Below are 12,503 nucleotides of genomic sequence, written 5' to 3' on the forward strand. Positions count from 1 at the left end.
ATTTCACTCTTGATAGTCTTTAAAAGTCTTAGCAGTGCTCCACGGCCAACCTGAAGTTGGCCCCTGTCTTTCACTTGCTCTCTCCCTCTTGCTCGCTCACTCGCTCTGTCACCTCATTAACAAACATCTCACTAACACAATGCCATCCACTGTCCCACCTCTCTTATTGTCTGCCTAAGCAGAGAGAGAGAGAGAAAGTGTGAGTGAGTGAGTGAGGGGGATGGCAGAGGGGCTGAGTAATGCTTATAGATACTCTGGATGGTTTAGAGCTGAGAGAGAACTGACCTGCTTTCAGAGGAAATATAACACTGGATTCTTCTTTTAGGAGGGGTGCTTAGGTGCTTTCAAGAGTGGCTCATGACTGGTGGTAGGAGCTTGCATTTTGGAAGGTTTTATCTGCTGGTTAGATAAGTTGCAGTTTTTAAAGCCTGGTGCAGCTTTTGGATTTTATTTTCTCAAAGTAGATTTTCCTCATTGTGCATTCAGGACTGTGGATCAGCTAATATTTCTGTTTATAGTTTGGATATGTGGTCAGTTAAGTGTTTTTCCTGCTTTTAGTTTATTTTCTTGGTGTTGAATGTGAGTTCTGCTGGAACAGCATCTTGCATTATGTTGTTTCTGGGAATTTTCCAGTAAGTCTGACTAACAGAAGAAATCCTCTTGCGTTAGGTTAGCTACTTTCTGCATCTGCTGTCTACAAGACATTTTTCAGGTTTGTAAAAAAAAAATATATATATATATAATTTAGCCTGCTGTTTATTTGCAATAAGTATAGAAAGTAGCTGAAAGTTGTTGCTGGTGTTTGAAGAATTTGCGTGTGAAAGCCAGTATGCCTGTGCCTACTCCTGTTCCGGAGCCCCATGCCACCCGCAGGCTGGCACTCGACTGCCGGAGCCTTCTGGACCATCGCCAGGCCAGTGGTAAGAGCTGTCCTGTCTCTGCCTTGACTCTATTGTTCTCCCTCCATACACATGACACCAACTGCTCTGAACAATAGTATAGTCTTATGTGATTGCAGCATTGCAGAGGCTAATATTAATATATATTTATTGTGCAACCCTTATAGATTATTTGTTAATCAGTTGACTTTTGCAATACAGATCTTGCAGGAGGCTGGTATATGCACACAAGTCTTGTTACCAATCACAGTGTTCTTACTGTGTGTTGTGAGTATCTTAATTAAATTAGCCTTGTCCCGAGCAGCCGATACTGATTCCGGTCCAATCTCTGTGTTTGTGTAAATAATATATCCACACAGTTTAGATCAAATGAGCTGCTGATTAATACTGAATTAAAATCTCATTATTGTAGTATTCGTTTCTATAATGAGACATTATGGACTGACTGATTTAGTTTAGTAGGGACTTTTCTTAATAGTTTTATAGTGCGGTGTTTATCTTACAATCCAGTCTGACTCCCCTCCCTGACCATCCAGCTCCGAGCTCCTTTAAAACACTGCAGTCTAATCACTTTGTGTGTGTGTGTGTGTGTGTGTTTGTGAGAGAGAGAGAGAGAGAGTGTGAGTGATGAGTGTAGTGGTACACACACTGGACTGATATAGTAGTCTGTTGTTGTTGGTATACTGATGTGAATTTGTGGGTGAATGTCCTGTGATTTGGGTTTATTGGCCTATATTAGTTTTGGGTTCTTTAATGCTGGTTTACAAACAAAGAAAGATGTGTGGTTCTCCTGAAAGTTTTATAATGTTTCAGATATTATGTTTTTTTTTTTTATGTTCCACTGTAAATTAGTCCCACACCGCAGACTCTCAACTCTTTTATTTACCTTCTGAGGATGTTCCATTAATGACGCCTTGAGGACACCAGATGGTGCTCCAAACACTAAAACAAAGATTCAGAACTGAATTGCAATTAAAGTAGCCGATACCCGATCCTTTAAAATATGCCTGGATTGGATTGGGACGTCCCCACTAATCACCGTCGCAGAAAAGAACTGTTTTTAGAAAAGTATAGAATTGATTTCTTCTAACCATCCCATACAAATGCTGCAATTTGTGTTCTTTCTTGTATTTCTGCGTTTCTCGGTCATTATCACTCCAGACCTGAAGTGCTCTTGCTGCTCTCTGCAACTTTGGTAAAGCTTGCATGAGGGCTGCAGCCAGCCGTCCCATGTTTCAAGAACATAACCTTCTGTCTTTACCATCAGAGTAGAGTCTTCCACACCCGTTTATAAAAGTGTGGCATGCCTTAAACATGCCTTGTGCCAGCGATTTCCACAGGCGAATGTTGGAGTATCTGTCCATGAACTGAAGCTTAAGTGCACCGTAAGTATGTCATTCAGTAAGACAACAAATTACATACAAATTAGTCAATAAAGAAGTAGCTCAGGGGTTTGGAATGGCCAAGTCAAAGTTCAGACCTTATCTTGGTTGTGTAAGAACCTAAAAATAGTGGTTCAAGCAAGGAAGCCCCCCACTATCACTGGATTGAAACGGTTTTCTATGAAAGAATGAGCCAAAAGACCTGAGACCTGTTGTGCAGGATTGATCAGAAGTTACAGAAAACATTTAAAGACACACTGTTTGTGGACATAGGATACTCGATGTTTGTTAAAGAATCGTGATACACGATTTTGTAAAACATCAAGAATCCTCTAAACCAAAGGACCATGTGGACAATAATTATGATAAATGGTTAATTCAAGATCTGAGAATTTCTTTACTTTGTTCTTGACAACAGTGAATTTACTCTGTGAGAATTAATGTGTTTATTCCAGTGTCCTATTCTGAGTTAGGAACCACCTGAAACTTACTGGAAGAATAACTATCATTAGTTTCTCTGTAAGTACAATTCATAGGCCTACTTCACTGCTGCTTCCAGGAACATCACAGATGATGTTCCCTAAAACCATAGCTGATGCACCTTTTAGCAAGACTGCTGCTGCTACTACTAATAATAACGAAAGCATTTCTTCTTCCAATTTTGAGGCAGTCTGTGGAACTGAAGCAGATGCATGTCCACATAGTGATGGTGCAGAAGTTAAAGCGTAACTTCTGTAACGTAATTTGTCAAATAAAACAAGTGTGCAGTTTATTGAAGTTATTGTGGTTGTAGTATGTTGTGATTTTTCATTTGGCATTGAGACTGTATAAGTTCTTTTAGTAAAAAATGAAATTGTGAAAACAATGAGACGTTGAATTTTAACTCTCAACACTTTTCTGTTCCACATTATATAATGCAGCAGTTTACAAGAAGCCAACTTGCGCTGAAACCTGATTCCAAGTCTTGGGATATTCTAAAGTTGTTCCATAATGTTCATACAGCCGTTTTTACAGACATGATGTCTGCCTACAGCACAATCCCATCTGATGAAATGCTAGTGTTTTTTGCTTGTTTTGAAATTGACTCAAGGCCAATTGGTTTGTATCCTTATGGCATACAGACTAATGGGGAGGAACCAATATGTCCGTGGGATAACTGATAATTAACACCCTGTCGTGGTTGATACTGTTATCAACACGGCACATTTTTCTTTTAATGTTACACTCTTAAAGGTGCTCCAAATGATTCTCTGATTAATGCCTTTGAAGAACCACTTTTGGGTTAATAATGGACCATGTTCAGAGATGTGTGGGTGTGTAGGATGTTTTAGAGGTCTTCACCTGATGTGAAGGTTCAATACAGTTTTGAAGGTTCTTTCTACTCCAATCTACTCCAATCTAATCTAATAATCTAATCTAATAAACATGGTTCTTCATCTTTATCAAAGAACTATTAAGAGCACCTTAATTTTTATTTCACAGCCATGACAATGCAAAATCAAGCATGACAATTGTGAACCTCTACATTACTATATTTAGCGGATTCTGTGCACTTATGTGGTAGTTCCTCTGGTGTGTGTGTGTGTGTGTGTGTGTGTGTGTGTGTGTGTGTGTGTGTGTGTGTGTGTTTGCACACGACCCACAGTAACACAAGAAATTGAGAGAAAAAAAGATGAGATAAACGAGGGAGAATGAGGAAGGATTTCTGAAAGAGAACAAGTCCGCGTGAGGGTGAGAAGGAGGATAGCTGGGCAGGGGGGCGGAGCTTCCGTCTCTGTGAAATGAATGAGCACGCTTCCCTCCCTTCCTCCTTCCCTCCCTCCTTCCCTCCAATTCCCTTCCCTGTAAGAGCTGATTGGTGGAGAGGAGGTGTGTGTGCTCACGCGTGGAAAATCAGCATTATTTCGGTAAGCCTGAGCGCTTGATAGCACAGACAGGGAAGCCAAGGTCATCATATCTTGTCCATCTGCACGCACTGGAGTTTGTGAGCTCAAGGCTCGTGCGTATGTGTTGGCGGAGAGAGGGCTGTTTCTGTGAGTGTTTGTAAACGTGAACGTCACTGGAGCTGCATCAGAGTAGCTGCAGGCAAGGACTGAGAAAGAGAGAGAGAGAGAATCTTAATTGCCTGCTCTATCCATGTACGGTAAGGGCTTCAGGAACGTGTGTGTCTGTCTGTGTGTGTGTGTGTGTGTATGCGTGAGAAGATGAAAAGGGTTGAATGGCATCTGTATGTAGGAGAATGTTAAGAATCTTGCCTGGCTGCATGCTTTTTGTATGTGTGGAACTGATGTGTTAGGAGCTGTTACAGATGACCTCTGCTGAACTCAGTTTTTTAAAAAGTAATTCTCGATCAGCAGTGATTTAGTCTAATCAGCAGTTTGCATGATTATATTGGAAAACCCTTACTGTTGTCCTTTTGTGTGCAGTATTACAATTTTTTCTTATTGTGATACACACTATACCATTTTGAGCATCTCATGGATATTGTCATGTTTAATTGGATACAGTGCAGCACATGTTAAATATAAAGAAATCTGGCACTGCTGATCTGTCAAAATATTGTGATACATATTGTAATAAAGCTAAGTATCATGATGTAGTAACTATTGCTAACAGCACTTGATACGGTCATGTATATGGATTTTTGCCATATAGTGTTTTTACCAGGCATGCACTGGTTAGAGGTCTAAACGTACATGAACGTAAAGCCTGAATCAGTCTGAGACCAGACCTGATCAGGCTTGACTGTGTTTCTGGTCAATTTGAAACCCAATCCTGCTACTCTGAACAGCTCTGAGCTGGGGACTATAACATATTGATATGTGGAGAAAGGGAATTTTGGGTATATACCAATATCTGATTTTTTTTCATGTACTTATCTACTGGTTCTAAATCTGCCTGGGTTAACATTATGGAGTAGTATCTTTTTTTGTCTATATAATACTGGAAATGAAATTAAAAGGGGCTCATTTTGTAGCATAGTAGTCCAGCATCACCTAAAAGATCTGCTGTGTGCATTCATAGGCTTTATTCGTTTATTTTTTTAAAGAGAAGTTGTTTACTATGGTTAAGTTAAGCATTTTAGTGCTTATCATTGTGTTACTGTAATTACTCAATCATCATAGTTATATCATTGACAGTACAGGCCTAGTTCCATGTATAATGTGTCCTCCTCACCCTGAACAGAGCATGTCTTGTAGAGCACTACAGTGAAGCTGTTTAGTAGTGATCAGTTTTGGTGCAGCAGTCACGTTTTGGTGCATATAGTGTTTGCTTGGGATCTGCTCGGCCAGAACAGGCTCCCTTCTTTGCTTTTCCCGGAGTGTGATGTGGCCCCAGATTGGTTGAAATGAGTCAGAGATGCTGGTGGATTGAAGCTGTCTGGCTCTGCACGAAGGCATGCTGCGTGCTTAGTTTGCCTAGTTTGGCTTTGACTGTGATGTGTTTTAGGTGGTGTGACTCAAGCACTGGCTGGACAGACATCACTGTATGTGTGTGTGTGTGTGTGTGTGTTTAAAGAGCTGCTCATATTAAGCCTAGAACCTGGCTCAGCAGACTGTTTATGAAACACACAGGTAAACAATGAGTACTTCATGGGTTCACTTAATTGCACACTGTCAGGTGAAGGTTTGTTAGTGGGTGGTGATGTGTTTGGATATTTTGCATTTGGAGTTTACTGAGATCATCGTGCGGCAGAAGTGTCGGCGGGGTAAGGAAGTCTGTTGGTGCTGTCTGAGAGGAAAGGCTCCTGCACTGACTGTAGCAGTATTGTGATTTTATAATAACTACATATTTCATGACATTAAACCTGCATTGGTCAGTCAGTAATTGAGTGTTTTGGTATTGTTAAATTCTTTTTTTGTTTTTTTGGTTTATCAGAACACCAACAGAAACACTGACACTGGAATTGTGATTGGTCAGGAAGCTCACAGTTAATAAATGTTATGATCTGTGCTGCAGGCCTCTGTAATTCCTGTACTGTAAGCCCAGAATCGCTGCAATAATTACAAATATTTGTGTAGTTCTACCCAGTGGTACACAGGTGGTGGCTGGATTTGTGTAAGCGAGATGGAGACTCCATGACAGCATTACTGTGTTTGTCCTGTCAGGGTTTATACAAATTGATGTCGCGGGACCATGACCTTGTTAATGGATTCTCGGTCTGTTTGGGCTATGCCTCTGATTGCAGTAATTCTGTGAGTGTGTGTACTATGTAGAGTTCCCAAGTACTCCACAGTGTGAAGTTTTTTAATTGTATGAGCTACTTATCATCAGTGAGTGTCTTCCCCACTCTAACAACATTTTGCTAACGGTTATTTATATCTGCCAGCACCCCTGGTCCACATACGCTGTGTCTCTGTGCCACAATATTGATGTGATGCTTGTCACTGTTTCAGTAGCAATAAGAAGTAATGCACCTTCTTAGGCCAATTATAACCTGTCATGTTTGTTATAAGCCAAGATTGTAACTGTATTCATTATGTAATTCATATAGGTCATACAGTAAGCATAAGGATGAATCGGTTGATTCATTTAACATAGCCATGAGAGCTAAATCAGACATGACCGTTATTATAAACATTTACATCATTTAATGTTAACCATGTGGAGTCTAAGAGCATTTTCCCATTTTTTGCTCCTTAAATTAAAATGTAATACCCAAATGTTGAGAACAATCTTAGCTCTCTCACCAATGTGACCTAGAACACTGAGTGAAGACATGCTTTGACCCTAAACCTGACAAATTGAAGACATTCTTCATGTTACTTGTGAAAACATACCTCATGTGGACTAATTGTTTAGTGCTTGAAACTGGTTTACCACTGTCTTAGATTCACAAAAGCAGTGGAATGAATGAAACCAAGGCGAGAGGCTAAAGACGAGCCTCTGGGTGTCCATTGGTCAGTTTTACACACCTCACACTTCTGTTCACTCCATCACTCTACCAATACTGTGGCATTCAGTGTCCTCTTATTTGGCAGATCAAGTCATTTTTTTTTTTCTTGTTTTTTTGCTCCAAGTGTTTTAGCAACTGTTTTATCAAGTATTGCCAACGTTTGCAGTCATGGTCATGAGAACCCTCCAAAGCCATTTCCCCTTTTAGTTCGTTTGGGTAGAATAATAATGGGTTATGAAGCGGTAATGACTGCCACAGGTATGTGTGTACTGCAGTTGACTGCGGCTGAATCTGTCCCTGCTCTTCTCCTTTCATGTAAAAATAGCAGAATGTGGGCTCTAGCTGCTTCTTACGTAACAGCACTGAAGGGCAGCACAGCTTTTCCTCTCTCCTTCCTTCCCTTGTTTTTTTTCACTCCTGATGTGGACCTATCAGGCTGATGTGTTTGGAATGCTGTGTGTGTGTGTTTGTGTGTGTGTGTGCGCGTGTGCGCGTGTGTGCGCAGACGCTTGCCTGTCTGTGCCTGTGTGCATTTGCATGCATTTAGCTATACTACTCAAATGTAATTATATAACTCCATATTTAATAACTTTAATCTACACAGTGAATGATATTTACATTTAAATTTGCTCTTACAGATTTTTAAATACTTTTTTTTGGCATTTGTCAACTACACTGTATGACAAAGTTGAAGAATCTATCCATTTATCAATGGAGTCTCCATAATTAAAGCACTACCGAACTTCAAGCACCAGCTGTGAGAGTCCATGAATTCCTGTACATACAGAACTGCACTGTGGAGCTCATGTGGAGTGTCATTACTCACTGATATTCACTACACTGGTCTGCGTGATGGGCTGTGAGTTTGTTTCTTTGGTTGTTTTCATTTTTTTTTAACCTTATCTGACTCAAACCCAGAAAAAAGCCAGACTGATGTGCACAGAGTGGATTTCTACACTTCCTTTGATTGGGTACTGCAGCTGTGCGTGCTGTGACCTCTTGCAACAGTGCAGCAACATCATATGATCGGCTGATTTATCATCTGATTGCATATTTGGCCTGAACATCCGCTGATATCGACACAACACAACATGCATCTAAAATTTTTAACACAGACAACATGTAAAAGCTGGTAGTGCCAGTTTTGGTAGTTATAAAACTGTCAAACACACTTTTACAATGAGTTTTCTGAAACATTCCCAAGATATACTGTACACGCTATTGTCACAATAATGATGTATTAATACTGCAAATAGCTGGGTCGTGCAAATGAGCCTTTTAATAATTCACACATTGATTCTGTGCAGTGAACTTTTATTTACATCACTAAAAAAAGTCCAACTGCAGTGTCTAACAAACATTTAGCAATGTACAGTCAGTCCACAAGTACTTGGGCAAGGAAGATTGCATATGGAAAAGTAAGGGAAGGGTTTAGAATCCGCAGCATACCATCATCCGTCAAATATCACAGAGGCACGGTTATGCTATGGCAGTATATGGCTGCTGAATAAACTGGGTCACCAGTGTTTATTAATATGACTGTTGGTAGAGATAGCTGGATGAATTTGGAAGTGTATAGAGCTGTACTATAATTTCTGCTTAGGTTCAGTCAAATGCTGCAGAACTGATAGGACGGCTCTTCACAGCACAGATAATGACCCAAAAGAGTCAGTCACCTGACCTCAGCCTAATGGAAAGATGGACTAACAAGCAGTAACTGGAGGCGGCTGCCTGGCAAAGATTCTCAAGGGAGAAAACTCAGCATTTGATGTCGTCCATGGGTTCCACACTTCAGGCAGAAAAACTGTAAAGGTTTTGGATCCAAGTATTTAAAATACTTCTAATATATTATGTTATTACAGCAGTTATGTTTAACCCGGTCATTTGAAAATGTCATTTTCAAGACTGTATAACTGAAATAACTCTATAAGCAGTATGATATTTTGTCCATGTCTTCTTTGGTTTTGATCCCAGTGTAATTCTTAAACTAATCTGCATATAAAGTGTTAGTATACACCACCAGGTGACAGAGTGGGAGAAAACCACAGCCTAGGGACAATAATACTGGTTGTTTCCCACAGCAATCATGCAGCCCCCACTCTATAATTAAGCTTCTATTCAAAGCCTGTAATTTCCAACCATTTCAGCAGCTCTGAGCAGGTAATCAGTTACGCTGAGCCTGGAAGTCCTTAGAAGACCTCTTGATAACATTGCCTAGCACACATTGTCGTACCCCCGGTCTTAAGTAGCTATGATCTCTTTAATTCCACTGCCCTTGGTTGACCTCCTGCTGTCTTGTGCTCTCCTACTCTATGTCCTGACTTGCCTGGCAGCAGTAGTGGGTGTAGGAGTGACTCCATGTTCATCCATGTGTCCTAACCCCCTGATCTCTGTTCTTTTGTTAATTAACCTCTTTAAGAAAGAACAAGCTTAGCTGGACACTGAGGGGGAGGACAGAGGAATGAAAGGGATGGATAATTACTGTTCTGTTAATAATAAGAGGAGGTACAGGCAGACAAAAGTGTGTGGGAAGTATGCATGTGTTACAGAAGTGATGAAAGTACAAAGTATCAACATTTAAACACGCTTCAATAGATACAAGTGAAAGTGAAATTTGCTTTCTGTGATGTGCAATTCGATTGCATGTGATGTGCTGTAGTGACTAGTAGGTCGTACTAGTGCATGTTTGTGGGAAGTTTAATTTGACAGTGGAAAAAATCAAAATATGTAGCAACATGACTCGTTAGTATGAAAGAAAGAGCAATCCCCCAGCCTGAGATTTGTACAGAGTAGTTTGAAAGTGAAAGTGCAAATGGTGTAAAAGTAAATGGTGTTCGTGTGTTTCGTGTGTTTTGTTTTTAAGTAGAAGTACAGGTACTCAGGTTAAGTTTAATTCTTGAATAAAGTGTTCTAAAATAACACACATGTATAGTTAGGAAGGATGGTCAGCTTTTTTTCCCAGACAGTGACACTGCAACTTGCATCATGGCCAGTTGAGGTCAGTGAATTATATTGTTATCTAATAGTCTAAGTAGGACTCGTGGGACTATATATCTTTGGGACAGCGTATTTGCAGGGGCTGTATTAGTATGGAGCAGTGGAGTGTTTGTCTGAACAGTTTCTTTAACATGGTAAATAGTTACAACACAATCAAAAATCACAGGCTAAATAAATCAGTAACAACAGATTTTTAAAACTACTATTCAGATACTCTCTCGTACTAAATGCAGTGATTTATATTTAACATCTGCTGCTTTTCATCTTCATTTAACCTGCTAATCAGTGTTCATTAAGCACTAACAGTATTCTCGATAAGTACTGCGTGTGTAATATTATGGCTTTTGTTTTTGCTATATACATGTAGTTTACAATTCCTTTTGTGGGTTTAATTCTGTTCTGTCTGTCTAGCTGGATATACTAACACATTCTGCGGTTCTATACAGCACATATAGAATGGCCCTATCAAGTTTTCTACATTTTGTTTGTTGTATAAGCCAGAAGTCACTAATAAGCATACCGGGGTCTGTGTCTATACAATGTCCTATCCAGACCTGGACCTATAAGCGATAAACTATTGATATTTTGGCATGTTTATTTTAAACTGAGTAGCTTTTCTGACATTTACAGCACAGGTCCAGCGGAGCTCCAAGACCAGTTGCTTGTGTTCTGCCACAGGCAGTTGTGAATTTCACTTAAAAATAAGAAAGGGAACATTTACATAGTGTATTTATTTATAATCCGTCCAGTTCTCTGTGAAAACTGACGGTAAATATTATAGGAAAACATTGAAGCCTTGGTGTATACTTGAAGCCTTGGTGTAGTCATGGATGATCAGTTATTTTTCTTAAGTCATGTTGCAAACGTAACTCTGTCCTGCAGATTTCTCCTGTACAACATCCGGAGAATTCGACCCTTCCTCTCTAGAGAGGCCACCCAGGTGCTTGTTCAGTCTCTCGTCATTTCAAGACTTGACTACTGCGACTCTCTTCTGGCTGGTCTCCGTCTGTGCACCATCAGGCCCCTGCAACTCATCCAGAATGCAGTGGCACGGGTCGTCTTCAATGTTCCTAAATTCAGCCATGTCATTCCACTGCTGCGTTCTCTTCACAGGCTTCCTGTAGCTGCTGCCCGCATCAGATTCAAAACCCTGACGCTGGCCTACAAAGCCAAGAACAGACCAGCCCCTCCATACTTGATGGCAATGGTCAAAAGCTGATCCACACCTAGAGCCCTATGAGCTTCAAGTACGGCTCGGCTCGACCCACCATCCCTCAAAATCCGCGGAAGACAAGCGTCCAGGCTTTTTTCTGTCCTGGCACCAAAGTGGTGGAACGAGCTGCCCCTGGGTGTCCGAACGGCCGAGTCGCTCGCTGTCTTCAAACGCAGACTGAAGACCCACCTCTTCCGAGAGTACTTGGGCGAATAGAGTACTATGGTCACCTTATTGTCTTGTGTTTAGTAATGTCTAAAGCTTAGAGGTATCATTTGAATTATTGGTCTATTCTAACTAGCTAAAGTTTTTCTTGGGTAAATAGCAAAGCACTTTGTAAGTCGCTCTGGATAAGAGCGTCTGCTAAATGCCGTAAATGTAAATGTAAATTGAATCCTAATTGCATTTGTATTTGGCATTTGATGTGGTGTTTAGTTGGTGACTACATAAAATGTTGATATAACTACTAAGTACCCTACAATAAGTACTTGATTAAAGCACTGTTGGCAGCAGTATTGCTGAGTGGCAGCAGTATTGCGGAGTCGTCTTGGGAATGATCCTACAAGTTCTTTTGGAAGTTTCTCCCTTTCTTCTTGGAAGAATCATTTGAGCTTAAGCAGGTTGGAGGAGGATACAATTTTTAATTTTGGGTTCAGGTCCAGACTGAGTGGGCTACTCCAGAATCTTTCACATGGTTTTCCTGAAACGACTTCTGTGTGTTTTCTGCGATATGCTTTGGGTTATTGTTTTGTTGTAATGGAAACCTTCATCCCAGCTTGAGATTCTGAACTCCCTAGAAAAGTTTTTCACTCAGGATTGCTGTATATATTTCTTTACGCTGCTGCATTTTTTTCTTTACCCTGATAAGACTGCCAGTCATTGTATTAGAAGAACATCCCCACAGGATGATTCTGCCACCACTGGGTTTGACTGTAGGGATAGTATTAATGAGGTGATGCGCAGTGCCTGGTTTCCTCCTCATACAGAGTTGGGAATTCTGTTTTTATCGGACCAGAGGATTTCACCTCTCATTGTCATTGAGAAACTTTTAGCAGGCTGTCATTTGCTTTTATGATGAATGGCTTCCGTTTGCCGCTCTACCAATGAGGTCTGAT

General features: G+C 40.5%; 1 protein-coding gene across 4 annotated transcripts in view; it reads left to right on the plus strand.

Moving 5' to 3' along the window:
- The window catches only part of efr3bb (EFR3 homolog Bb (S. cerevisiae)), a 36,489-nt gene that overhangs the window by 3,775 nt on the left and 20,211 nt on the right, over positions 1–12,503 (plus strand). The window contains exons 1-3 of one of the 4 annotated variants that reach the window (XM_072685890.1): positions 139–367; positions 670–712; positions 809–920. The exons of 1 other annotated variant lie outside the window; for it this stretch is intronic. In XM_072685890.1, the coding sequence (XP_072541991.1) occupies positions 830–920 (91 nt within the window). In that variant the 5' untranslated portion in view covers positions 139–367; positions 670–712; positions 809–829. Of the gene's footprint in view, positions 1–138; positions 713–808; positions 921–4,218; positions 4,425–12,503 lie in introns of those variants that run through there. 2 more of the 4 variants (XM_072685880.1, XM_072685909.1) reach the window with 2 other exon arrangements.

Source organism: Salminus brasiliensis, chromosome 1 (assembly GCF_030463535.1).
Source record: "Salminus brasiliensis chromosome 1, fSalBra1.hap2, whole genome shotgun sequence".
NCBI classification, from domain to species: Eukaryota; Metazoa; Chordata; class Actinopteri; order Characiformes; family Bryconidae; genus Salminus; species Salminus brasiliensis.